Source organism: Pleuronectes platessa, chromosome 18 (genome assembly GCF_947347685.1).
Source record: "Pleuronectes platessa chromosome 18, fPlePla1.1, whole genome shotgun sequence".
In the NCBI taxonomy this organism is placed as follows: domain Eukaryota; kingdom Metazoa; phylum Chordata; class Actinopteri; order Pleuronectiformes; family Pleuronectidae; genus Pleuronectes; species Pleuronectes platessa.
In genome coordinates, this window is record NC_070643.1 from 19,795,515 (window position 1) to 19,822,073 (window position 26,559).

At 44.8% G+C, this 26,559-nt stretch overlaps 2 protein-coding genes across 6 annotated transcripts; both read left to right on the top strand.

Moving 5' to 3' along the window:
* Nucleotides 1–5,034: 5,034 nt before the first annotated feature.
* si:ch211-195b13.1 (STKc_SGK domain-containing protein) lies at nucleotides 5,035–15,478 on the top strand. Of its 2 annotated transcripts, none has more exons than XM_053446833.1 (13): nucleotides 5,035–5,321; nucleotides 10,618–10,693; nucleotides 11,384–11,459; nucleotides 11,548–11,588; nucleotides 11,695–11,752; nucleotides 11,890–11,973; nucleotides 12,091–12,222; nucleotides 12,310–12,422; nucleotides 12,534–12,657; nucleotides 12,745–12,840; nucleotides 12,936–13,091; nucleotides 13,182–13,271; nucleotides 13,446–15,478. In XM_053446833.1, the coding sequence occupies exons 1-13, from the start codon at nucleotides 5,294–5,296 to the stop codon at nucleotides 13,608–13,610; spliced, it is 1,239 nt and encodes a 412-aa protein (XP_053302808.1). In that variant the 5' UTR covers nucleotides 5,035–5,293; the 3' UTR covers nucleotides 13,611–15,478. The 2 variants fall into 2 exon arrangements, with proteins under 2 accessions (XP_053302808.1, XP_053302807.1); XM_053446832.1 differs by lacking the exon at nucleotides 5,035–5,321 and adding an exon at nucleotides 9,888–10,114.
* A 767-nt stretch (nucleotides 15,479–16,245) lies between these two features.
* Nucleotides 16,246–25,879, top strand: eya3 (EYA transcriptional coactivator and phosphatase 3). 4 transcript variants are annotated; one of them, XM_053446820.1, is made up of 18 exons: nucleotides 16,246–16,365; nucleotides 19,354–19,458; nucleotides 19,928–19,977; nucleotides 20,332–20,426; nucleotides 20,507–20,587; nucleotides 20,684–20,738; nucleotides 21,303–21,412; nucleotides 22,021–22,106; nucleotides 22,456–22,627; nucleotides 22,781–22,950; nucleotides 23,053–23,136; nucleotides 23,234–23,323; nucleotides 23,521–23,579; nucleotides 23,672–23,832; nucleotides 24,109–24,223; nucleotides 24,609–24,730; nucleotides 24,824–24,924; nucleotides 25,092–25,879. In XM_053446820.1, the coding sequence occupies exons 2-18, from the start codon at nucleotides 19,402–19,404 to the stop codon at nucleotides 25,170–25,172; spliced, it is 1,689 nt and encodes a 562-aa protein (XP_053302795.1). In that variant the 5' UTR covers nucleotides 16,246–16,365; nucleotides 19,354–19,401; the 3' UTR covers nucleotides 25,173–25,879. The 4 variants fall into 4 exon arrangements, with proteins under 4 accessions (XP_053302795.1, XP_053302792.1, XP_053302794.1 ...); XM_053446817.1 differs by having other exon boundaries at nucleotides 24,609–24,924; XM_053446819.1 differs by having other exon boundaries at nucleotides 22,796–22,950; nucleotides 24,609–24,924.
* Nucleotides 25,880–26,559: the final 680 nt, after the last annotated feature.

Below are 26,559 nucleotides of genomic sequence, written 5' to 3' on the forward strand. Positions count from 1 at the left end.
ATAGGTATTTTAAAGTATTTATTTATTTGTTATCAGTAGAAAGATCGTCTCAAGGTGTTCTTAAGATTAAGGGTTTTGTGAGGCCACTGTGACCTTGACCTTTGACCCCCCAAATCCAATCGCCTTGTCCGTGAGTCCAAGTGAACGTTTGTACCAAATTCTGAGACATGTCCTCGAGGCGTTCCTGAGATATCGTGTTCACAACATAAGACCTCTGGCTTCTGGAACTTATGAAAACCTCTAGAAAACTCTTGAAAGGTCTCTGAAACCAATCGAGCAGAGGAATGTTCCAGTTGATATCCGGGACCCAGCTGCAGCCCCTCTACCTCTGCACTTGATTTAACTGCCTCCCCTCTACATAGAGGCACCCAGGTAATCCTGCTCCTTCTTTGCAAAGCCTTTATTTACTGATTAACGGTTTTAAGACTGCACGGTATGTGACAAACGTATAATTTAGAATATATACTCTTAAGCCTCCAGCATACACCGCCCCTTCCCAGTATCCCACCACATCCCCGTAATCCTCCCCAGTAGCCGTTAGGTAAGACCATAAGAGGTGTTGTGTAACTTTTCCAGCCCAAAGCGTTCATGATAGACATTAAAACTCATCCTGCAGCACACACACACACACACAGACACACACACAGGGTTATAAATGCATGATTGCACCCACCCACACACACACACACACACACACACACTCTACCCTTCCCTCTTGTGCACTTATAAAATAAGCTGTCATCACAGAATTGGCGGATAATGACTTTCTTTAGTGGACAGATTAGAAGTCAGGGTTACTCCACAGGACACGGGGACTTTAATGATCTTAGTGATGCAATGATCTTTGTCATTAAATGATAAAAAGAAGCCGGGGTGCTTCTGAGAATTATATGCAACTGAGCCGTGGATCAGTGGGAAGTTTATATGCATTATATTGTCCAACCCGCTCGCTCATCCCCACGATCACCCGAGCAAGTGTTCCTTCCTCTTGTCCTTCTTTACCTCTCTTTTCATGTCTTTCCAAAGGGGGTCGGTGGTTCCTCTGAGATGAACTTCACCTCTATCTCTATCTGATCAGGTCTCGTTCGACCTTATGTCCCTCCAGCTGAAGAACAAGTCTTTCATACGTGTGATTTCTTGTATCATTGAATAAACAGTTGTCAGAGCGTTATTAGATAGATAATACCTATTTTTTTAGCAACTCATTGAATTATTTTTTGTTTCCTGTGATTTTCACTGTGTTCATTGTTTTTAAGCGATATTAGATATTGATCTGATGACAGACCCTGGCCGCAGCTCTGTTAAGTACACATCTAAGATCTGGGAACACTGGCATGAGTGCCTTTTTTAGCCCTTCTTTCCTTGTATATTTTTATGTAATTTATTGTTTGTATGTATTGTTTTTTTATCATGTGGGCCTTGAGCCTGTAATAAAGTTTATATAATGAGCAGGTTGGCCTTGTTAAGCGTCTGTGTGTGAGAGGCTCATAACTAAATAAGAGTATTTACAACAATGAAAGAACAATTAACAGTTTGTAAACTAATGGAAAAGTGATAATATTATCATCATCTTGCTTTTTCTATTCTGGCCATGAAGGTATGCCGGTGATGCCACATAAACAATCACATGACCCTACAACTGGAGGAGCTAAATGGAATCCAGCCGTTACCAGTGTTATTATTTATGTTTATTTGCGGATGTTACCACATGAGACGGACAAATATGCAAGTGTCATCGAGACGTTTCCGCTGAGTGTCCGTGTGCCAAGCGTGACTCAGCGTATGTATGTCCCCAATGTAGGATCACACGGTTCTTAAGACGACTCCTCCTCCTCTTTTCTATTTATACGCGAGCGAGTGTTAAGCTCCTCCATGACTGTCTCCCTTTAAATCCACACTCACCTAGCGGGTGACCCTCAAACAGAGACATCAGGTGTTTCACGTTGGATAGGCCTGAAATACGGTTTTCTATGGTTCTTCTTATGGCGCTATAGAAAGATCACTGGATTTTCATGGGAACACGGCTTCCTGGACTTCTGCAGTTAAAGAGCCGAGCACGCAGACACACAAACACGCACACACAGGATTGTGCAGCCATCCTCATTGGCACATTGCGTTGACATTCCTTGTGGACGGCCAAACCTGAACCAGGACCTCAGAAATGAGATATACCTCATTAGGTCCACTCGTCCTTGACTTACATCTAATTTCCTTGACATTTACTTCAACCCAACTTGTTGAATCTTTAACTAAAAACCTATTTTCATCTTGAAATGTAAAGTTTTGAGTCCCAACACCATGACGAATCTGTAGACGACAGACACACACAGCCTGCCTGCTGACCTGCGGCTAATCAGGTTAAAGATAGCAGCAGATGAGCCGGGGCTGTTCGCAGAGTGACCTCCAGTACAGACAGAGTGACCTGCAGTACAGACAGAGTGATCTCAATCCCTCTTCTCTCACCTATCTGCTCACAGGTCATTGGTTCCGTCCCCGTCTGCAGGGTCTGTGAATCGGCTGAATAACGCTGAGGCAGGAAAGTTCTATAATGAATCGTTCAGTTTTGTTTTATTGAAGCACCTCGTGGGATGGGCTGTGATTTGGGAACCTAGGTGGTTTCCAACTCCCCCCCCCCCCCCCCGCTGCGGCTTGTTTACTTCCTCCTGGTCTGGTTTGTCCCTTCATCTCTCCAAAGCGGCCATTTCCATCGACCCACCATCAGGTTTTTTCTTCGGACCGGGTTTCCTGTCTCCATACCCGCCCGCTCACCCCGTGTCTCATCTTCAGTCACCCATGCTTCCCTGCCCACTGACACACCGATGACCAGTTACCCCACCATCATCCCATTATCGCCCAACTCCTTGTCGGTTTCTCTCCATCTCAAACCGTCTATCTGATAACTATCTGTGTGGGGCTCAATGCAGTTCTGTTCAGGTTCTGTAGACTGAGTCCAGCAGCCGATCTTTAATCTTTAACCTTTCTACTTTAGGTATTAAATCAAATTTACCAACAGCAGCTTCTGACAACATCGGTGAAGTTTACACGAGTCCCCACAACAAGACAAATGGGATTTTAATGTGTGTTGTTGTTTCTCTGGTTCGACTCGGTTCCTCGACATTGACACCAACGAAGGTCACATGTTGGAACCGTCCTGTTTCTCTGGCTCACTCCCTCTCCTCCTGCGACTCACATGCGTCCTCCACGTCCCCCCCCTCACCTCGCACCCCTGCCCAGATTTAAATCACATGCAAATCTGGTGCAGACAATCTGTCCTCGTGGAGAAACACGGGCTGCGTTCAAACAAAACATCCCCGCAGTCCCTTTCTCAAGCTACACGATATCGGCCGGTGTTTGTTTCCCTGTGAACTTTGCCGTGCGGTTTTGTTCACAGGCTGGAAAAATATGTTTGTTGGCCAAGTTGCCTGGTTTCAACACAGGGCTGCAGATATAAGGTGACTGGGAGAGAGAGAGAGAGAGAGAGAGAAAGAGAGAGAGAGAGAGAGAGAGAGAGAGAGAGAGAGAGAGAGAGGCTCTGCCCCAAATCATTTAAATGTTGTATTTTCTCAAGTTTTTCTTCAAACTTGTGTGGTTCTTGAAATGTAAACCCTGTTTGCTTGTGGAGGGAGCGGTTGTGTGTGTTTGCTCGGAAGTTGTGAGTTCAGCAGCAGGATCAGCATCTGTGCGTCAGAGGCTTCGGATTCAGCATCGAGGCCGAATGAACGAGCTGTAAAATGTGTCACACTGTAAATACGCATGTTTCCTCTTGATTATGCAGACACCCCTCGGTTTTTTTAAATCAGGATTCAAATGACACAGACAATCATCACTCCCCCCCCCCCCCCCCTCCTGACTGTGAGGGTTAATCCAAATCCAAAGACACAAAAATGGTCTATATAGTTTGATATCTAAGAGGATTTTATGTGAACTGTATTCTTTGAATGAGGTCAGTCCCTCAAATTGACTCATCATGTTAAATTTCTTTAGTTTTGCATGTCCACTAGTCTCAGGCTCTTATCTGGTGTGAGTTGATATCAAAGAGTAACCAGCAGCTCTCCCTTGAAGGGCTTCACAAAAAGTCATGACAAATTAAAGGAAATGTGTATAAATAGACGTGTATAAATAGTAAGAACAGGAGGGTGCATGGGCTTAAATATGAAGATGATATGTTATAACAGTCACCAGGTTGCATCCCACCACCGTCATTAATACAGAGGGAACATTAGAAAGTCACTCAGTCGAGAACATACAAAACCTAAAATAGAGACACAATAAACAGGAAGCCTGCTCTTTTAAAGTTTGAATCTTAACAGGAGAAGTTGAGTTATAAGAATCAACTGAATCACAACAATCAAAGACTCGGTTTATACAGAGATTGTTTTTCTATTCGTTTAACGGCATCTTTTGGTTTTTGATCGTTTCCTGATTGTGCTTTATTGTGTTGTAAATTAGATTGTTGTGTACTATTGTCTATGTACATTCAATGAAATATGATTTAGCTTCTAAACACAATCCTAATTCAATGCTGCACTTCACGAGTGTTCCTCATCAATGACGCTGTTGTTGCTCTGTTGTTGCCCCCCCCCCCCCCGCAGACCTCTCCCTCCATCACATGGCCCTCATTGTGTGTGATGGCCTTCAGCTTCAGGCAGACCGCAAAACAAAGCAATCCGGGCCGTCGGTGTGACTAACCAGGTCCGTTTAGCCCCTAAAACCCCTGAGAGGCCGTAAACGGAGGAGGAAGAGGAGGAAGAGGAGGAGGATGAGCAGCGAACACATCACTTGTGCATCAGTGGCCAATTAAGAGCAGATTTATGAACCTCTCTGTCTGTTCTCTTTATTCCTCAGGTGGTTCCCATGTCATGGAGACCGGTTTCCCCCCTCCGGCGGGACTCCCACGCTCACGGGAGCCGTAACCATATACCTGCTTTTGTTTGGCTCCAGGTGGAGGAAAGAACAGATGAGGGTGGAGTTGGAGGTGGAGGGCGGGAGGGAGGTGGTGGGTTGCACAGAGGAGGGAGAGGCAGGTGCGTCACAGATCTTTGCTCTCAGCCAATTTGTCTCAGCGCAGCCGAGACGAGAGGAGGAAGGAAACGGCCGAGGGAAGTGCAGAAAGTGATTTAGCACGAGAATCAAAGACTTTTTTCTGACCAGAGCTGCGGTGAAAAGGAAAAAAGGGGAAGAGGGAGGCACAGGGCTGCATCTCTGTCACATGCACCTGAACGCTCTGCAGCAGACAGGCGTCCACTCATCAGAGACTCCATAGCTAAATATCACCAAACACCGAGGGGGGGCCATGAAGACCGGCAAGAAATCCTTCATAGGTAGGTGCTCCTTTACGTGTGTCATGAGATGTGAGGGGATTAGTGTGCAGCCTCTCGTGGGCGCAGCAGAGCGGAGCAGGAGGCACCACAACGTCTCCTCTCTGCCCCCTAAACAGCATCCTTCCTTCTCTGCTCCATCATGGCTCTCGTGTGTTTATAACTGTTTGTTAACGACGACTCGGTCCCTTCCTCCTCCTCCTCCTTCTTGCATTCCCTCCGCTGGCGTTGACGTCACCGCCTCGGTTCATAACAAAGCCTTTTTGGCAACACGAGCAACTGCATGCCTGGATTTGGATGCACCGTCCCTCTGTGTCCTCTCTGTCTGTTCGCCTATTGTCTGGTTAATTTCTACAATGCAGAGCCCAGAGCCGCTCGCCTCCACACTGCAGCTCCTCTGCTCCTCCTCTCGTTTGTCAGCTGAGAGGATAAAAGCTGCTCCCGGGCCTCGACTGAAAGATCTGCATGATTCTGGTGTTCAGTAATAGTCTGAAAACCAATTTCAGCTTCCAAAGCTACACATAAGAAAAGCTATAAGAATGAAAACACTGAAACGCAAATGTGCCCTTTTCTAAAGCCTGGAATAGTTCCTACACTTGTACTATCCTTTCTCTCTGGGACATTGATACCACTCTCATGTCAGGTTGTGAAACGTGAAGCTGTAGCTCTCCCCTTGTGGCTGCAGGTAGTCGGATGATGTAACCTTCTCACAGAACCAGGGTTTTACTCCTGTGTCTCCAGTCTTTAGGCCAATCTGAGATAAACACCTGCTGGCTTCATATTGTCTGAAGATCCATATAGGCACATATAGCCTCCGCTCTGTCACCTCACAGAATCATAAACTGGACTTCCCTCTGTGCTCTGGAAACGCTCAGCGAGTGTTTTGTGGATTACAGGCATCATGATTGGTGGTGGACCCGGCAGGTGATCGGATCAGACCAGTATCCTGCAGATTAATTAATAACTGCACGGCTCGCTGAGCTTTAATTTCCGATTTAAAGGGGAAACAGGCCATTTTAAGACATTCCCTCCAAACTTATGAAATCATTTTCTGGAAGAATATGAAGTGCCAATAATCCATACAGTCACACAAACACGCCAGATTCGTATCTTCTTGTTTTAAATGGTTGTTGTGGAGATGTGAAGTCTAAGTCATCATCATCTAAGTCACTTCACACACTTAATGAAGGTGGTTAATTGATTTGGTTTCCAGCTGCCAAACATGAGTGGTTTTCAGCGGATGTTTTCCAGATGAATATCTCCAGGAGATAACTGACCTCATGAGCTTTACGCTGGATTAGAGTGACCGTGAAAACAAACCACGAACTGGATCCAATTGATAACTTGATGGTGGCTTAGCTAGTGAGTTAGAGGCTGACCTGTGTGAGACATTGACATTCAGTGAGCAGGCTCATCACTCAGGCCACAGGCTGGATTTTGTTTTCAAGATGTCCAGGAGCTAGTTGCTTCACACACACTTCAGATAATTCACCCACAGACGCCAGTGCTGTCCACTGACTCATGTCTGTCTGACCTGGGAGCTGCACTTGGTGAATAAGAGTCATGTTCTCTGAATGATAGAGCAGCTTCTCTGTTTTCTTATCTGCTTCCTTTTTACTGAACTGTAAAGTTTCAGTCACACACAGGAAAAAACCTGCTGCACAGTCACAAACAGCAGGGTTATTTCCAACTGAGCAAACACATTTTAGACGGGCACTAATACCAGAGAAATGAAAAAGCCATCACACTGGTAGCTCTATTAATAGCTTAACAGTTTAACCTGTCAAAATTACCTGGCAGAAAATTCAAATACTACAGAATGAGGAGGCAGCGGTGTGCGTGTGAGTCATTACATAAGAGAACAAACATCCTCTCTCCTAACTGCTGAAGCAGACACATATAAGGAGCCATCCAATCCCCTTGTGGAGACCAGAGCAAATAAAACACAAACACATCTCGTCTCCTGCCTGAGAATCCAGGAGGGAAACATGTGTCTCTGTGGTTCTCTGTAGGAACCGTGTGAGAGCAGAACGTGAGAGTGGAGGAGCTGCAGGGAGATAAGAGTTTGAAGCTTGTTTGAACTCAGAGCAGAAGCTGATGACATTATCGTGACCACGTGGGTGTGAAGGCCACGATCGCTCCTCAGCACCATCAATAAGAGCCCCAGTGTAATAACAGACCCGTCCTCACAAGCCTGCAGCTGGTCACAGAGGACCCGTTTGCCCAAAGGACGTATTCATCCACCTCCTGCTGCTTCCTGCTCACCACACAGGAGCCGAGCAGGTAGCTGTGTTCCATTAGCACCACGCTGAGCCGCTCATTCTCACCCTCACATTAGAGTCACACAGCCACACATCGAAATTCCCTACAGGACAAAAACAAAAACCCTGGCGACCTGTAAAGAAACCGGAACATCAATTAACACTTTCTGAGAAACTGCTCGATATATCGTTAATTGTGCAACAGACAGATCATTAATGTGTCCTGTAGTGGAGTGGAAGTGATTGTCACATGTTTGACAGAGCGACAGAAAGCAGGGCAGCTCCTGAGAAGGGACTAAATAAAACCCGATGAATCCGTCCCCTGACAGCTTCGGCACTGGAGAGACGTTTATTAAGAGAGACTGAGTGACGGCTTCTCTGATGCGTGTTCACGAGAGACGAGAGCTGAAATCATTTGCTAGTTGAACGATTAAATCACTTGACAGAAAATACACAGCAACTGCAAACTGTTATTTTTAAGCTGCAATTGCAAAAGATAAATGTTTCCAGTCTGAAAAAAGCTTCTTTCCCCTTTTCTAAAATTACAGTAAATTACACATCTACAAGTCGTGAACTATTGGTTGGACTGATGCTGATTCAAACCGAACCTGTACGTTATCTTAATTAAGTGATCAGCTGATTAATGGATGATTCAAATCAAAACCTTCAGTCGGAGTTCAGACCTTAACCGAGCAGATTCTTATCGTGTTGATATAAATGTGAGAATCGTCTCCCATGCGTCACTAAAGGGGAAATCCCACCTCAACCAGCTGTTTGCTCTTCTTTCCAGTGCACTTGACTTTTTCCATCACAACAGACAGAATGCAAATCAATGACCGAAGCGACAGAGAGGGACAGAGCGCTGCTGAAGGGAACGGCCCATCGTCATGTTTGTCTTTGCACAAGTCACCAGAGATGAGAACATGATATGCATGAATAATTCAGAGAGAGACTTCCTGAGGGGGGGGAAGACGCCCCACACAAAGCCGGAGAGGTGTCGGTGTCATGTTATCGATCTGCCGGTGTCTCTGTGTCAACGGAGCCGAGGCTGAGCTCACGGTGTCGGTCCGATACGCCACAGGTCGGCTCCCCACCAGCCGGTTTCTGTTAAGGGCCTTGACGCCACAGATAAGCCACCCGACTTCCTCTTCTCTCTTTCCGCTGTATACCAGAACTACCGGTTCTGTGGAGTCTCACTTCCGTTAAATGATTCATGCATGTGACATGTCAGAGACGGGACAGAACCCAGGAGTTTCCCCACGAGCACATGAACGACTCTCTGAGGCAGATGTTTACGAGAAGAGTGGAGGAGGAAGAAGAACTCAGAGGCTTCATGTTCGAGAAAGTAGAAGGAGTATTAAATACATGGAGGATTTGCTTAGTTCTCCTGTTTTCTGTTTCTCAGTGTATCATCATAAACTGAACTTGTTTGGGTCTCAACAGTACTGAGTGCTCACTGTGTGAGGGGGGGTATAGCTGTCGGCCTTATGGCACAGTTATGTAACGTCGGGGGGGGTTAGTGGATCACATCTCTCTGACATCTGCTCTGATCACTCACTAAGCTGTCATGAGCATGATGTCAAGTGCAGTTTCTCTGAATTTATGTAATTCTGTCATCGGTCACCTTCACCACCCTGACCTCCTCAAACACGGAAACCCGCTATTTAAGGATTTCTGAAAAAACCACCATTGGATTTATGTAGGAAATGATCTGTGCATTAATTTGTCTGCTGTGAACCCTTTATGTGGGAGATGGCGGCTGTTGCAGGGGGGGGTGGGAATCTGAAATGCACGAGTCGTGACACACATTTCCTCCGCCTCGTTTCAAAACAAAAACAAATGGAGAGAGAGAGAGAGAGAGAGAGAGAGAGAGAGAGAGAGAGAGAGAGAGAGAGAGAGAGAGAGATGTGTTTCAGCTACATTCTGCCGTTCTTTGTCCTCGGCTGTAAAAAGAGAATTTATAATCCCTTTTTGTTCGCCCGGCGGTTACAGTGAGCCGGAGTTTTCCATTGACAGGAGATGAGGAGGTGGGAGTGTGAAGGAGCCCCCCCTCCCTCTCCCACACACACACACAGGCACCTCCTCCTCTGCGTCATCCCTCTCCTCCTGCAGGCACACAGTATATGGCTGCAGCGGAATCCCGTGACGTCACGCCTGCCAAGTGGTTGTTGTGGTTACAGTGATGAGGAGAGAGGAAAGGGGAGGGAGGGGAGGGAGGTGAGGGAGGGGAGGGAGGCGTGGTCTCCCCTCGCACCACGTGTTTGGTATAAATACCCAGGCTGGTGCGCGTCGTCTCCAGCGGCATTGCGCAGAGGAACGCGCTCAGGGGTTGATTTTGGAACAGCGCGCGTCTGGAGCGGACACGACACGTTTTGACTGACGGCTGGAGAAGAAGCGCACTGTTTGTGTTTCTGATTCCCTTTTCTCTTTCCACCGGATATATATATATTTACCTGTCGCTCGTCATGGCCGTGACCGAAGCGGGATGCGATCTAACTTACTGCAAGATGAGGGGGATCGTTACCGTCCTCGCTGGTGAGCGACCCATTTAATTAACAGCGTCCTTATTATAAAGAGGGTCAACGCTGTGCATTCGTCAGAGAGCGTAACTTAATGTAGACTGTGTTATTTATATACACGCTGCTTAGGGATGCTGTTGTGCTTTTGTTTGTTTACTTCTTTGGAATTTTGTGGTTTATCGCTTTTAAGTGACTCGTAAGAAATCTGTTTAAAATGAACACACACTGGTGATCTGCGTTGTGAGGGTAATCCAGGAGGGAAGATGGTTTCTTGGCCACCACTGTCGGAATCTGAACGCCTGACCCAAGTGGTTGCATAACCCGTAAGCCTGCAGCATTAGAGGTCTCTGTACAACACGCAAATCTGCCCTATAGCAGGATATTTGGGACAGCGGATTACAGCTCACAGGGCATATTTTCTCCTCTCTGGTGGGAAACAGAAATCTTTCTGAACCCCTGTGTGATGATGAATGATGCTGAGTGTGTGATGCTCATGTTCCTGTCTCCCTCCATTTGCAGCGTTCATCAAGGAGAGAAAAATGGGGCTGAACGACTTCATCCAGAAGCTGGTGTCCACCCCACATATCTGCCAGCAGTAAGTACTCCCTGTAACGTTATGTAAAAATGTCAGATTAGGAACATATGGAGCATCATGGAGTGGAGTACTCATTTGTGATGATTAGGCCTCTCGTGGTCAGTGTGCAGTTTGCAAATCCAATCAGCCACTTGAGTTTGGAAGGACATCCTGTGAAAACTGTAATCTGGGTCCAAGAAGCCAGGGTAAGAATAGTCCTTTTATGACGAGCCGGTGAACAACTGCTCCACTGGATAATCACCTCTCCAGCAAATCCTCTCTGTCCCCTGGACGAGGATAAACCAGTAATTCAATTAGGACATGATACGCGGCTCGGCCCGTCACACCGTGCTGAACTCACGGGCCTGTCCTCCAGGATCTGGATCTGGGCTGCTGGAAAGAAACAAATCTGGGCAGCAGCATCTGTCCCGGAATGTGTTCCAGGAGAGACAGGCGGTCGGAGCTGGACCGCTGTGTCCTGCAGAGCTGTGTTAACCGGCTTGTTGTGGGTCAGCAGCTTAAGCTCTTCCGCAGACAGGTTAGGTGGTTACACGCAGATGAGCCTTTCCTAAACCCGACCTGTCTGGAGGGTTCAGACGGTCGCTCACAAACCAGAACCAGTTCATTCAACTTTAAAATGCAATCAATCTGCCCTGAATCAGATGTAAGAGACGATATTCATCTCACAACTATGCTTTGTTTGTGTTTCAGTGTGGAAGTGAACAGTCTCATGAAGATTGATGAGAATCAAAATGAAGCGCTGGAAAAGGAACTTCTTGAAAATCCTGTAGGTGGAAACTTCTCTCTGACTCATTCTCTTTCCAAAACATTTCCAAAACATGTATTTATAATTTCCCTCTTTTTATTTTAACCAGATGTGCCTAAATTCCCGAAGTTCACTGGCTGAAGAAACTCAGTAAGTAGCCTGATGAGATCTCCTTATATTTTTCAATGCTGACAATGTTTTCTGTTAAGAAACACATATTAAAAACACTAATTTCCTCTGTGTTTCTCCACATTAGGATCAAACCCTGTGATTTTGACTACCTCAAAATCATCGGTAAAGGCAGCTTCGGCAAGGTGAGATCTTTGTCTTACTTTCTTTTGGGTATCTGCTGTTATCTGCTCGTACTGTGTGAATCCAGCCCTCCTGTATACCACTCATCCTCTCAGGGCTGCTAATGTAATCACTGATGCAAATGTGTGTCCTGTTCCAGGTTCTGCTGGCTCGACACAAAGAGTCCTGCGAATACTACGCCGTCAAAGTTCTGCAGAAGAAGATCATTATGAAGAAGAAAGAGGTAAGAGCCTTCATTTAGGATTAATTATCTTCAATGTGCCTACATTTAATTCCCTTGTGTTCTCTGTTAATGAGATGAATACATAGAATAACATCTTGTTCCTCCTCTTCCTCTTAGCAAAAGCATATCATGGCCGAGCGCAGCGTGCTGATGAAGAACATCAAACATCCCTTCCTGGTGGGACTGCACTTCTCCTTCCAGACGACTGACAAACTCTACTTTGTGCTGGACTACGTCAACGGTGGAGAGGTGAGCCGCAACCCACACAAAGTGAACCAGGTCAGCTGATCCCGGTGTTTGAAGTTCCCTCTGACAGATGTTCTGTTCTCTCTCCAGCTGTTCTACCACCTCCAGAGGGAGAGGGTCTTCCTGGAGCCCAGAGCCAGGTTTTACGCGGCTGAAATCGCGAGTGCGCTGGGCTACCTCCACTCCCTGCACATCGTGTACAGGTAATGACCCATCCTGCAGCACCCCCTGGTGGACAACTGTGCGCATAAGCTGGAATTGGCATAATGGCGCAGATGCATTTGAGTGATCGTTCCCTTCTTTGTCCTGCACAGGGACCTGAAGCCGGAGAACATCCTGTTGGACTCGCAGGGACACATTGTGCTGACAGACTTTGGTCTCTGCAAGGAAGGCGTCGAGGCAAATGGTACCACGACGACTTTCTGCGGGACGCCAGAGGTACGAAACTGATCTCTAGACTGTCACACGCTCACTTTCTATAAAGGCTCGACTTGTATTGACCTCTTCCTGCTGCTCTCCTCACAGTACTTGGCCCCCGAGGTTCTCCAGAAGCGGGCGTACGACCGCACCGTCGACTGGTGGTGCCTGGGATCGGTGCTCTACGAGATGCTCTACGGACTTGTAAGTGAAATGTTGATGCCCGTGAATGGAAATCACCTCCATTTGGTTTATATGCAAAATAAACTCAATTCTCTGTCATTGCGTTTGCTCTGCAGCCTCCATTCTACAGTCGCAACACAGCAGAGATGTACAACAACATCCTGCACAAGGCGCCTGTGCTCAAGCCCAACGTGTCCAACGCAGGCCGGGAGCTGCTGGAGGGGCTCCTGCAGAAGGACTGCACCAAGAGGCTGGGAGTCAAGGATGATTTTGTGAGTGCACAGAGCAGATTCATAAGTAAGAGATCCGTGAAGCTTGTTTTCTATCAGGCTGCTCATCCGGGAATTTCTCTTGCCCTCCAGCTTGAACTCAAGTTCCATTCCTTCTTCTCTCCAATCAACTGGGACGACCTGATGGCCAAGAAGATCATCCCTCCTTTTATCCCCTCAGTGGTACGTTCAATTTCATAGTAATCTGCTTCACAATCATAAAACAAGCCCCACTGAGGAGCAGTTCATCTTCATGTTGAAGGGGCTGGAATCAGATTTTTTCCTGATAAACGATGAATCAGCTACAATAGAGCGATAAAGTGATTAACAATGATCATCTCCTGGTTTGTTTCACAGTCTGGCCCCACTGACCTGCGACACTTTGACCCCGAGTTCACCCACATGCCCGTGTCCTCCTCCCTGTGCAACGACACCCTGGCTGTGACGAGCAGCATCAGGGAAGCAGCCGGAGCCTTCCCGGGTTTCTCCTACGGGCCTCCAGCGGACCACTCCTTCATGTGAACGCCTCAACCTCTGCACACATGTCCAGAGGAGTGGAAGACACACAGGACTCTGGATTGAGAGCCTGACATGGGCAGCAGGGGCCACACACTGACAGAGGAGGACGCTGCAACTAGGGCCTGATAAATGGATTTAACTGATCGTGAACCACGAGGGGCAGGACATGAGGGATCTTGAGAAGGACTTCTGATGGGGACTCATGTTTTTAAACCACTGGCCCATCTCCTCTGCCTCAAGCACCCACATCTGCAATACATGTGTGCCAAGTATGGATGCACACTGGGGTCGTGAAACATCTCGCTCTCGTGGTTCTGGACCTCACAGATATTGGTGAGGTGAAGTGAGGAGAAGTGCCTGAGGGTTCACAAGGCAGTCTGGATGATGGCGGCGGCGGTAGCGGCGGCTTTGGCCAGGAAGAGCCAGCTTTATCAAAACCCACTCAACCATTTCATTGGTCTGGACTCTGTTCGCCCCAGGGCGATGGCCGTATCAGGGCGATGCCTTCATTACATTACATGTCGACATAACGTCTTTTAATTTCAAAATGCATTGATATTTTTTCATGTGAATGCTCTATTGCACTTGAGGAAACAAGGGTCAGGAAAAGTGAAACCTTCTGCTTAAAAAGCTTCAGCAAACTTCAGCTGCATATCTCTCCACGTTGAGTTTCATATCTCTACAGAGCAATTGTGGCATTTCAATATTGCACATTAGTAATGATAGTTGGACCAAACTGTAAACTAGGATATGCTTTAACATTTAACGACACTTCCTTTTGACCCGCTTGTCCTCATAAAACCGAAGATCAAAGTTTAACTGTACTGTGTAGAAGAAAAAGTTACATATATATTTTATTACAAAACCAAAATGGTTTTCCATGTTTTGAATAACCACAAACATTCACTCTCTACTTTTAATAAAATCATATATTGTAATTTAATTATAAATGTTTCCTAGTATAAATAATATATATATATATAAAACAAATTATTAAATTAAATCCTATTTCCTGGAGGCAGTTTTTTTTCCAACTCATTCTCATCTACCACTAGTGACTGTGTTAATCTATATCTACTGTTCGCACCCATAATCTCATTGATTCATATGTTCAACCAGCAATAACAGGCCCACATCACTGATAGCACACACTGTATATCAATCGTATTTGAAGTTACTGATTCAAGTGATTGCTGTTTGTTTGCAAACACTCCAGAAAATATAAGAAATCTACGATTACAAATTTTGTTTTTGTATTTATGCATCGTGTAGAGAAGAAGTGTGAATGTCTTGTGCCTGTCCAAGGCGGCCTGATCCATGTATACTGTATGCACATATCTCTTTACCCTGAACCTCTCGGTCCCTTTGATAGAAAGTAATCTGTATTTCTTTTTTAAAGTGCTTGATTATTTTGACCGGAGCAGGCGATGGCAGACTCCATAACATGATCCTGGAAAGTGCAATAAAATCTTGTTAACGCGTAAAAGAATAATAATAATTTGATCTCTTAAAAGCAAAAGTGTGATTTGTAATTTATGCTCTGACATTTATTAAATTATTAAGAAAGGATCTTATTCTTCCAACTGTTCATGATGACTTTGTTTTGCCCCATTTAAAGGTTTTTACATACAGAAGATGCATTTTCAAGCCTGCTGACGATTAATAATAAACTAATAATAAGGCAACACACTGCTCTAGAAAACTTATCTTCCATATTTGGAAGCGTTCCCTTTTTTTGTTTTGTATTTTTAATGTGTAATTTATTTTCATGCCACTGCTACTGTGTAAAAGAGTTTGATTTACATGATCAACTGAAATACTGAACTGTAATCTGTCAGAAATGGCAAATAAAATCTTTAAGGTGTCGGAAAGTTCACCGTTTTGTTTGCAATGCAACCACACAACCTTTAAACTGACCTACAACTTCTTCTAAAAAAGTATTTATATGTTACAGTAGGACTGCAAGTAAGGATTATTTACACTATTATAGTATTACACTATCTTCATATATCCTGTTTAGGGTTATTAGGTTTATTAACACATTTAATAAAGACACAAGTCAATTTAAGCAACTGGCAACTGGAATAATTTAAATGAATCAATTAATGAGACAGTTTAGATCTATAACTAATTAATTGACAACTATTTTGATAGTTAAATGATAGATATAAAAGGTAAAGTATACAATTTACTGCTGCCAGATTCCCAGGTGTGAAATATTTACAGTTTTTCTTTCTTTCTTTAGCTTTTTAGCCTTTTAATCAAACATCTTATAAATATCTGAACATCTTCCACAGTCAATACGAGAAGGGGCGTTAGCTTATGTTATTTTAACAATGTCTTAATAAACATTATTGAATCAATGATATTTTCTACAATATCTCGACAGTAAATAAGAGAAGAACATTTTTAATATCATCCAAAGTTAAACGTTAGCTTGAATTTAGTCGTTAGCCTGTTTAAACTAAACACTCAGCTAGCTCTATATGACTCTAAAGTTCAGTTTACACATTTATTTAATCATTATTTGACATTGACGTGTATTTATGGACATTTAACCTCATAGTTCATCAGTTTAAATAAAAAACATTAGTTCCTCTCACCTGTCGCGCCAAAGCGGAGTCACTTCACGCATGCGCAGTGGACCTGCACCACAGCTTCCTGCCAGATAGTGCTCCCTAACAACAGACAAAGCTTGAGTCTGTGGATTTGCATGAAGACGAGGATATAAAGACGCTCGTCCTTCGCTCCTTCGATGGTGAGACTGACGCGCGTCCGTGTTGTGTGTCGGTGCTGGGGGGATTCACTGTTAGCTTCCCTGTTAGCTCCACCGTTAGCCGCTGCGCGCACACGCTGCCATTTCTGAGCCCCACTCCAATGGCTGCAGGTCCCGGCTAATCCCTGGAGCGGGAAACTTTCATGACCGGGCCGAACTAAGTCCCGGCGGCTACTCCTTCGCCATCGTAGCGATACTAACGTGTACGTTAAGTAATCTCAAGCTAACGGAGTATTTTACATTTATACCGTAGCTATAACGTGTAGTAACACAGTTAGCATTTGGATGCTAACGCTGCTACTGCAAAGCTCGCCCGGTGGCGTCTAAATGCCGGGGTACTACGTGTTGTGAGGTTTAATCGTTTTTAGTTACACATCAGTAAACACGTGTTGTCCTCGTTTAACGCGATGTGTTGTTTTGAGTTTAAATCAAACCCGGAGGAATCGGCTGCTTCCAGAGATTAGTCCGGTGTCAGACTTCACCTTCACAGCGAACTGTCCTCGGCTCGGCTATTTGCTGGAAGACATGCCGATGAAGACATGAGTGTCGGGAATAGACGAGAGTATTGTTATGATCATAAATCACTGTCCAGACAAAGTTTACCATGTTTACCACAATAAAGGGAAATTAGTTTCACGTCTCTGTGTTGAAAGCTGCGGGGATCAGTCAATTAATCGATTAGATGATCGACAGAGAACTGATTAAACTGATAATCGAACAGTCCTTCTGATCACTTTCTTAATAAAAGCAGATATGCTGAATAGTTGCTTTATTAACTTCTCCAATGTGGAGATTTTATGTTTATTTAGTTGATCATAAACATGATAACAGAGATTTTGAGGTTGTTGATCAGTCAAAACAAGACATTCGAAACCAAAATCTGGTCCTTGTTGAACACTTTAGTGACTTAAACGTTTAATTGATAAACATGCATCGGGTCAACTAAATGTTTGAATGTGAAGAATTCAACAAATAGTTAAAAAATATTGATATATTATCAATAATGATAATATTAGGGCTACAGCAAATAAAGTATACATCAATAACTGCTCTCATATATCTGTATTTCTAATAAGAATATATATTGTGAAAATATTAATTATATCTCGTGACTTGGAGAAGTTTTAACCGACATGTGTAACTAAATAAACTAAAACGCTAATATAATTTGGAGTAATCGTTGCAGTCTAGCATATTAATTGTGAATATTTCTTATAATTTCTCCCGTAGTATGTCTCAATGACGTGGTTCTTCACAGAGGATCCTTTGGGATAATTCCACGACCTTTTCTGTTTGTCAAATAAATGAGGATTTATTCCAAATCATTTCCATCTTTGAACTCGTATTATCCGTGGCCTCAGATTAACCGATGTGTCCCTGGTCTGTGGTTTCTCCTCCGGCCCTGATGCTCCTCCCTTTTGGTAAAAGACACAAAACCTTTGAGGCAAAGGTTCCTGTATCAGGGCGAGGATGCTCCTCAGGTGACACTGGCTTGGTTACTGGTGGTAACAGCTAGTGGGACGAACCCTTTAATGGTTTCTATTCTGTCAGAAAAGTGGGGAGATTCTCCTCTAGATGTAAATGTTCACGTGCGAGGACGTAATCACAAGCGATCGTGTTAAATCATTCAGGGAAAGCTCGTGTTTCAGATAACGTGCCCTAGGTATGTTACGCATGGTCCCAGGCTGCAGCCCCCCCCCCCCCCCACACACACCCAACTAACTGAATCACACAGGCATGGGTTGATGATTAGAAGTTTCTATTAGCCAGCGGATTTCGTTTGTTTCCAAATTTCAGTGTAAAATGGTCAGAAATTCAGAGTTTTAGTTTCAAATCCCTCAGAACAGAGTTGGAAATATTAATTTGGCAGCTGCAGACGAAGTATGACAGTAAATGTAAATATTTGTAATGGTAGTTTGTTGAAAAGATGCCTTTTTTTGCTTTACAAATTGTTTAATTTACTACTTATCAATCAACCTAGTTTACAGTGGTGATTATTTTAAATCAACACTGTTATGCTGCTCAAATATGGTAATTTTCATACAGTAAATATGAGGGGGGAAAAAGCTTTGCATTGATTCTCTTCATTTCTTTTTTACCTTTTATAATAAAAAACAAAGATAATGGCGATAATGTTTCTCTTTAAAGTACCATATTGATGAACAGTGTCTGTAACCTAATGATTCCCATCCCTGGATGTCATGTGCTGATAGCGATGTACCTGTGATAGACTGATATCAGCTGACCGTCACTTGGGCTCTCGTTCACATAAGTGAAGCTGCTTCGGGGTCAGAGCCTCTGAGCATGTGTAGATATTTATTTTATCACGTTTTAAAAGTTTTTTGACGTATGCTTCGACGGTCCAGCCAATTTCAGGTGCGCACCTTCGATACCGAACGTGCGCCGCCAACAACCGCCGGGCACATTCGTAGGATTTAGAATTTCGCCGTCTGACCTATTTTCTCTTTCTGTGTCTGCGTTATGTCAGTTGGATAAACGTGCCGTCTCTCCCCGGCCGAGGGGAAAGGCCGGTTGAGCGAGCAGTGGACAGAACGAGGTTAGATCTTATCCCCCCGGTGACTTCTATTGATTCGACAGCTTGCACCTGAGCACTTAATGCTTCTGGAGAATATGTTTTCATTGAATTTAGGGTCGGTCACATGTAAGGTGGCACAATTCCTTAATCCCGCCGCAAACACAAGCAAGGCGGGGACATCGGGCACAAAAGGGTGACATGTATCTCACCTGCCGGTCTCGTGCTGGAGATTAGACCGGGGGTGTCCCATGTCCTCCATCGCCGCCACCTACCTGCTGATCATGCATGCGATAGGGGGTGGGGTGTGCATCGATGAGCACTTATTGGACAAATGGGGAGGGGGGGGGGGGACATCACGCTATCAGAAAACTACATAAGGCATAAATCCTGGCCGTTCATTTTGTGCCGTTGTGTGTCCCTGTGGTCGTGTGCAGGGTCCGGACAGGCTGTGTAGGTAGAGGGAGTCGGCTGAGCGTGCAGACATGTCGGGTCGCTCCGCTGCAGAGATGGACGACTCGCAGGAGCTGCCGGAGCTGCCGGTGAGTCCACACCAAAGAACATGGCTTAAATTATTGTGCCACACATTTTAAGAGGCAAGTTCTTTAATTTTTGTTTCATACCTACATACGCCTCTAGGGTTTTAGATACGGTTTAGCAGCACAGTACAGAATGTTTATCAAAATATGATGACACCACAGACCTACAGTATTTTGATGATGTGCTGTTATTTAGTTTTAATGCTGTAGAGCAAATGCACTCTTTAAAGTTGAGTGTAATTCTTCTTTCAGTTTCCTGTCAGTTTGTTTTGTTTTTGACAAAAAGCTTAATTTTTTTATGAAATTGCTCATGTGGCTTAAAGTAGAGTTCAAGCTACGCTAATCTAATATTTTGTATCAATGTGAATGTACTCATGACAGTATGGAGGAGAAAACATGAATATCAAAACCCTGAAGCAGCAGAGAGACATTGTCTATAAACGTTTTTGTGTGTGTGTGTGTTTGTGTGCAGTCAAAGAAAGCCAAGCTTGACATCGATGGTGGACTGGAGAAAGATTCCAGGTTGGTCATTTATTCTAAAATCTATTTTTTATCTTTTGATTCTAATCTTAATTTACTTTGTAGATTGTATACAATCATAATCAGGGCGGCTGTGGCTGAGGGGTAGAGTGGTCGTCCTCCAACCCGAAGGTCGGCAGTTCGATCCCCAGTCTGACCCATCTGCATGCCGAAGTGTCCTTGGGCAAGATGCTGAACCCTGAATGCCCCCCCCCCCCATAGAATAACAAAGTGCTGTGAATAGATGCACTGTATGAATGTGTGTGCGAATGGGTGAATGTAAAACTGTACTGTAAAGAGCTTTGAGTCATCAAGACTAGAAAAGCGCCATAATGGGCTCTGGTGCATTTTTTCCAGTGGTCTGGGGGGCGATGGGAGTCCAGCTGCTGGTTTAGGTCCTTCAGAGCAGGAGAACTCATATTCTGCGCTGTCCACCGCTCAGCTGGATCCAGGTAAATAGAGGATGTGAAAAAACGACAGAAATGTTCCAGGAAAATAAGCTTTTCACTAAAACCTCCGTCTTTGGTTACAGACGACCAGGAGCAGTCGGACATCAACAGAGGAGCAGCGTCTCAGGACTGTGGCGACACGATGAACTCATACGCACATTCTGGTATGAGCTGTCCGAACAACACACGGTGCGATTTAAAGTAACACAACCACTCCTCTGTCAAACTGACGCTGTTTGTTTTGGGCTTTTTTTTTACAGCCACAGATCCAACGGGCACTTCTGAATACACCCAACAGGTTTATCAAGGAAGCAAGTGAGTACCTGGCATTGAACAGATTCCAATCTCCTTATCACTTATGACGTTTTAATGTGGAATAGACATGAAGCATGTTGACAGGTGACATTATACAGATCTGGCTGGAGGCCACCGCTGCCACCGCTAATCTAACACACCTGAATCCACGAGTGAAGTGGTTTCACTGTGTTGTGGGAGATGTAGACGCCAAGTTCTGACAAGAAAGGAGAATCAAAGGTGGAAAAGGAGATGGAGACATTTTTTTAATTGTCCATAAAGACTCAGACAGTGTTGTACAGGGTTTTTAAAAAAGCATAAAAAAGTCTGAGATTACATGTTTGTAATTTTAGGCCTGAACAGGTCGTGTTTTAGTTTTGTGGATGTTATAGTTGTGTTGTCCACTCTGCTACTAACCCCCTTTGTTCAGGTATGGGGACATGAGTCTGGGACTATTCCTTCATGTCTGTCCCACTTGACATAATTCTAAAAAGTCTTGAATGTTACATGTTGAAACCTGCAGGACACTTTATAGAAGATACCGAGCAGCTTTGTTTGATGTTAACTCCCCTCTCTCGGTTTCAGTCCCGCGGTGACGGCGTACACCGGTCAGATGGGATTTCCTCCTCTGGTCCAGTCCACTGTGTACTCGGCCTTCCCCCAGACGGGCCAAACCTACGGCCTCCCACCGTTTGGTTAGTCCCCCCCCACCCCACTTCTCTAACCTCCTTTTTTTTTAACACTCTCTGCTCACTAAAACCACAATCACTCCTTAGGTCATTTGCTTTTAAAGGCCTCACTGTGCGTCGGTGCTGTGGGATCGGTTTGCTTTTGATCTCTGCTTAAACACACAAGGCCCACACATCCTCACTGGTTTCTTAACTTTGCCCTGGTCTTCAATGGCCCACTCCTCTCGCCGCATCTTACATTTTCTGCTTCCATTGCTCTCTTCCATCTTCAGGTGCTATGTGGCCGGGCATAAAAACAGAGACAGGGCTGCCTGAGGCCCCCTCTGGTGGCCAGCCTGGGTTTCTCAGCTTCAGCACCACATATACCTCAACCCAGCCAGGCCAGCTGCACTACTCATACCCCAGCCAAGGCAAGCTGCAACCTCACTCTGCCTCACGAGATAACGCTGTCACACTCCCTGCAAATACGAGAAGCACTCGAACATAAACAAGTTTGTCTTCGCAGCAGCACAGCTCTGTTTCTCCTCTGCCTTTGTTGGTCACTTCAATCACTGTGTAGAAATGAGTTGTTCCCCTGCTGGCACGGTTCTACATGAGTTCCCTTTTGTCTCCAGGCTCCAGTTTTACAACATCCAGTGTGTACTCCAACATCCCCTCAGCCACAGCCACCACCACGGCCTCCACCACAGCGACCCAACAGGTAGGAGCTATGCTGGTGTTACTGGGAGAAATCAAAAAGCTAAAACCCTTTGTTTTGACATCACAAATCCTGACAGATGAATTGTCTGTATAGATTAGCAGCCATGCACAATAGCGTATTGAATAGAACCAAGTCAACATGCAGTGTTTACTGAACAGCACAAGCCGAGTTCCATATTTAAGACTTTAAGTAAATAAGCATCTGCAGGAGGTCATTCCAATGTTACTCCGCCCTTGAGAAACATATTTTCTATTCCATCTCTTTTCATTGCTGGTATGATTAATATCTATTGAAGTAGAAGGTAGAGAGAATCACAATCTTCCCTTTTTCTTTTCTTATATTCTTGCAGGAATTCAGCAGCTACAACTCTCTGGGTCCCAGTCAGTTCTCCCAGTACTACACTCTGCCTCCCAGCTACGTCCCGGCTGGGCTGGCCAGCAGTGACGAGCAGGGGGCGGGTGTGGCCGGATACTCGGCTGTGAAGTCAGAGGAGGCCGCCTCAGCCGGACTTCCTCCCAGAGGTGAGTTCAGCGCTTTACATGATTCATATTCAGTGTTAGATTATTGTCTTGTGTCCACTGTGATAGCTGCTACACTAACTCCTGAATATGTATTTATTTGAATAGTTTGTCACCACTCGTTCATCAGCATTTGTTCTGTTATCTTATACTAAGATGCCTCTCCACCAGAGAACCTCCCAGTAGGAGCAGCTCTTCCCATTAGCGTGGCGCTCCCTGCTGATGCCAGGGAGCAGGACGAGGTCGGCCGCAGGAACTCTGTTGGGAAAGCTAAAGGAAAAGGGAAGAAGTCCGAGAACTCCCCACCGGCGGACAGCGACCTGGAGGTAACCACGCAGCTCACTGGTTGGCCACTAACTGAACTATAGTGGTATAGTGTTCTTTTTTTTAATGCAACAATTAAAATATGCTTTCCCTTCTGTTTGTAGCGTATTTTTCTGTGGGATCTGGATGAGACCATCATCATATTCCATTCACTGCTCACTGGTTCCTACGCACAGAAGTTTGGCAAGGTTTGTTTCTGTAAAAGGAAAACACAACACAGTGTGACACAGTGTGACACAGTTTACCGTCTGAACTCGTGTTGTTCATTTGATTGTGTTTGTTCAGGACCCAGCGACGGTGTTGAACCTGGGTCTGCAGATGGAGGAGCTGATCTTCGAGCTGGCCGACACTCATCTTTTCTTCAATGACCTGGAGGTACAGTGAGAAGAGAAATAAGAGGCTGTTATTATAAACCAGTCAAACCTGAATCCTGTTTTCTATATTAACATTACTATTTGTACACTGTAGTTTCTGCCATTTCCTGTTTATATATTTACCTGTGAAGTCTTGCAGTTGTATGTCTGATGTTAGATTATAAACATTCATGATTATTTCCTTTTGATTTCCTTCAGGAATGTGATCAAGTCCATGTTGAGGACGTGGCTTCTGATGACAATGGCCAGGACCTGAGGTGTGTTACACACTGTTCTTCATACTTTAGCCGTATTACATCCTTTTCTCTGTCAACGTAAACAACAAGTTCTTTTTTAATCTGCTTTTCAGTAACTACAACTTCTTGGCCGATGGCTTTAATGGTCCCAGTGGTGGAGGAGCAACAGGAACCACAACCGGAGTCCAGGGGGGAGTGGAGTGGATGCGTAAACTGGCCTTCCGATACCGCCGGCTAAAAGAGATCTACAACAGCTACAAAGGAAGTGTTGGAGGTGGGTCTGCATATAAAGGAATAACTTTAAAAACAAGAACCCACCTGAAACAGAGACTTAAAGTCGATGCTTACAGACAAACTCTGAAGAGTCAGAGTTCAAGGTTGGAGCCAGTTAAGTTTGTTTAACCTGTTTTGTAAAACCGGACCCTGGAGATTTAAAAGGAGACGTAGGCCAGAAAAATAAACCCCAGAGTTTTATTAGCTTAAGTCATAAATCTGCAGCTTGTGTGTCTGCGCGTGTGTTTACTCTCCCTGATATATTTACTGTTTCCAGGTCTGTTGAGTCCGATGAAGCGGGAGCTGCTCGGACGACTTCAGTCTGAGATCGAGAACGTGACGGACGCGTGGCTCAGCACGGCGCTCAAGTCTCTGCTGCTCGTCCAGTCCAGGTCAGAGCGACACATCAGTACTATCAGTGTTGCTCTTTACTTATTATACTGTGAAGCAGCATGTTCTGTTTTTCTCCTGAATGGCTGACACTGGTTCTTTTCACTGTTTACACAACCTACTCCGTGTTTGATGAATATTTAGCCTGAGGCCCGAGTGAGACAGCCACTGTGACACAACCACAAGTTTGGCTTCGAGCTTCTGCTTAGTTTTGTAAAACATGATCACGTGTCGGTTCTGGTTTTATTTATCTATGTTAACGAATAAATCTCAGGGGGAAACATGGATTACTCAGGAATTTTACTTTTACTCATGACGATAAGCTTAACCACAGAACTGTGTACTCTAACTTTATAAATGAAATTGACGTCTGATTCCCACTCCCAGGGGGAAGTGCATGAACGTGTTGGTCACCACCACTCAGCTCGTCCCTGCACTGGCGAAGGTCCTGCTCTACGGACTGGGAGACGTCTTCCCCATCGAGAACATCTACAGTGCAACCAAAATAGGTTCAGATCCCAATACAGAGCCCAAAATCTGCATTATATCTCTGCTAAAGTCCGTCATTAACAGAAAAGCTGTATCTTTTTCTCTCCTTGCAGGAAAAGAAAGTTGCTTTGAGAGAATCATTTCTCGCTTCGGGAAGAAAGTTACTTACGTGGTGATCGGAGACGGTCGAGACGAAGAGTTTGCAGCAAAACAGGTGGATTCTACTTTACAAGTCTCTTTACCCTCTGGAAATACTTTCTACGTTCAAATACAAGTAGTCCTTGAAACTCTAGATTTGTTTGTTTGTTTAAAAGTTGTCCAGCCCATCATTACACATCTACCACCAGAGACTTAACCTCTGTGTCCTCTGTCTCCCTGTAGCACAACATGCCTTTCTGGAGGATCTCCACTCACGGCGACCTCGTGTCCCTGCACCAAGCGCTGGAGCTCGACTTCCTGTAGAGGAGCGGCTGCGCTGAATGTCGTTAACACTAAAAGGGAAAACGTGTTCGTCGTCCTGTTGGCTCATGGAGATGCACTGCGTGAAAAAATCCTTCAGAACCCCAACAATACACACTCGCATTTTAGAATCTGCTCTAAAGGACGACTCGGTGTGTGACGGTCGATGTTCTGAGACGGACGTTTGGGTCGGAGCTGATTGTGAGTGACAGACTGAACGCATCAAGGTTCCTCACGTCTGGCAGCCCCGCCCCCTTTCGGCAGCTAACCTCACCACGGCTGAGACTGGCACTGATTTGGAAACAGAAGGGAAGACAGATTTGAACTTTCTCCTCCTCCTCGGTCTTTGGCCTCATTTTCTTTTGTTCAATATCAAAAATCTCCTGCAGTAAACGCTCTCCTGTTTATTTTGTATATTTCTTTTTCCTTCTGGATATTGACAACCAAAGGGCCCTTCTTCTTAAATGTCCTTCTCTTGTGGAGTAGTTGTAGCTTTTTATTTAGACCCTGTATTATTTGAAAGAATAATATCAAAGCAAACATTGGGTTGTTTTGCACTCGTTCAAAGACTTGAAGGCTTCACTTTGCAGTTTCCTCTGCAAATCACTGACTTTCTAGTTTCTGACCATCATCAAGAATCAAATTATAATGTTTGTATTTGAGTCGGGTTTTTAACACAAGGTACGAGACGTCTGCTGCCCCCCCCCCCCCCCCCCCCCCCACCCGTCAGTCAGCTGAGCTCCTCACGGTGTGAGTGTGTGATCTGTGGTCAGCAGGCGTGTGCTGAGAATCACCGGTTTCTGGATGAACAAACACTTTTCACCACAATCCTCAATGTATTTAAATCATCTCTCAAGTGCAGCCATCAACAGAACTCTCAGAAATCATGTAGTGGTATTGATTTTCCTTCATTTTCCCTGTGTGAACATAATATCCGTGTATTAGAACTCGATTATGTGGTAGATGTGAGACGCGCCGCTCGTTTCTCAGAATAAGATTTGTTTCCCTCTGCTGGCTGAGAGAGCCGTCTCTTCTTTCTTAAGCTAAAAGTTTTAAAAAGTCGCCTTTTGTCTGAAACTTTCTTTAACACGAAGCTGATAACGATCGCGTGGTTTTCACAGGACGACGACAATTATCGGTAACTTCGAATTAAATGTTTTTAACAAGGTGTTGCGATGGAAGTGTATTTAAAATCATGGCTGTCCTCAACGATATAATGCAGCTCAACCGATGGGTTATTGGCTTGTTGTTAAATCTCATTTCAATATTCTTTTTATTTTTTGTGGCTACGAAAGCAGAAATGAATTGTTGATGAAATCGACGATCATTTTTTACCAAAAAAGTAGTTTTTGTTTACAAAGGCGTTTTCGCGACATGTTTTTTTCGGCTT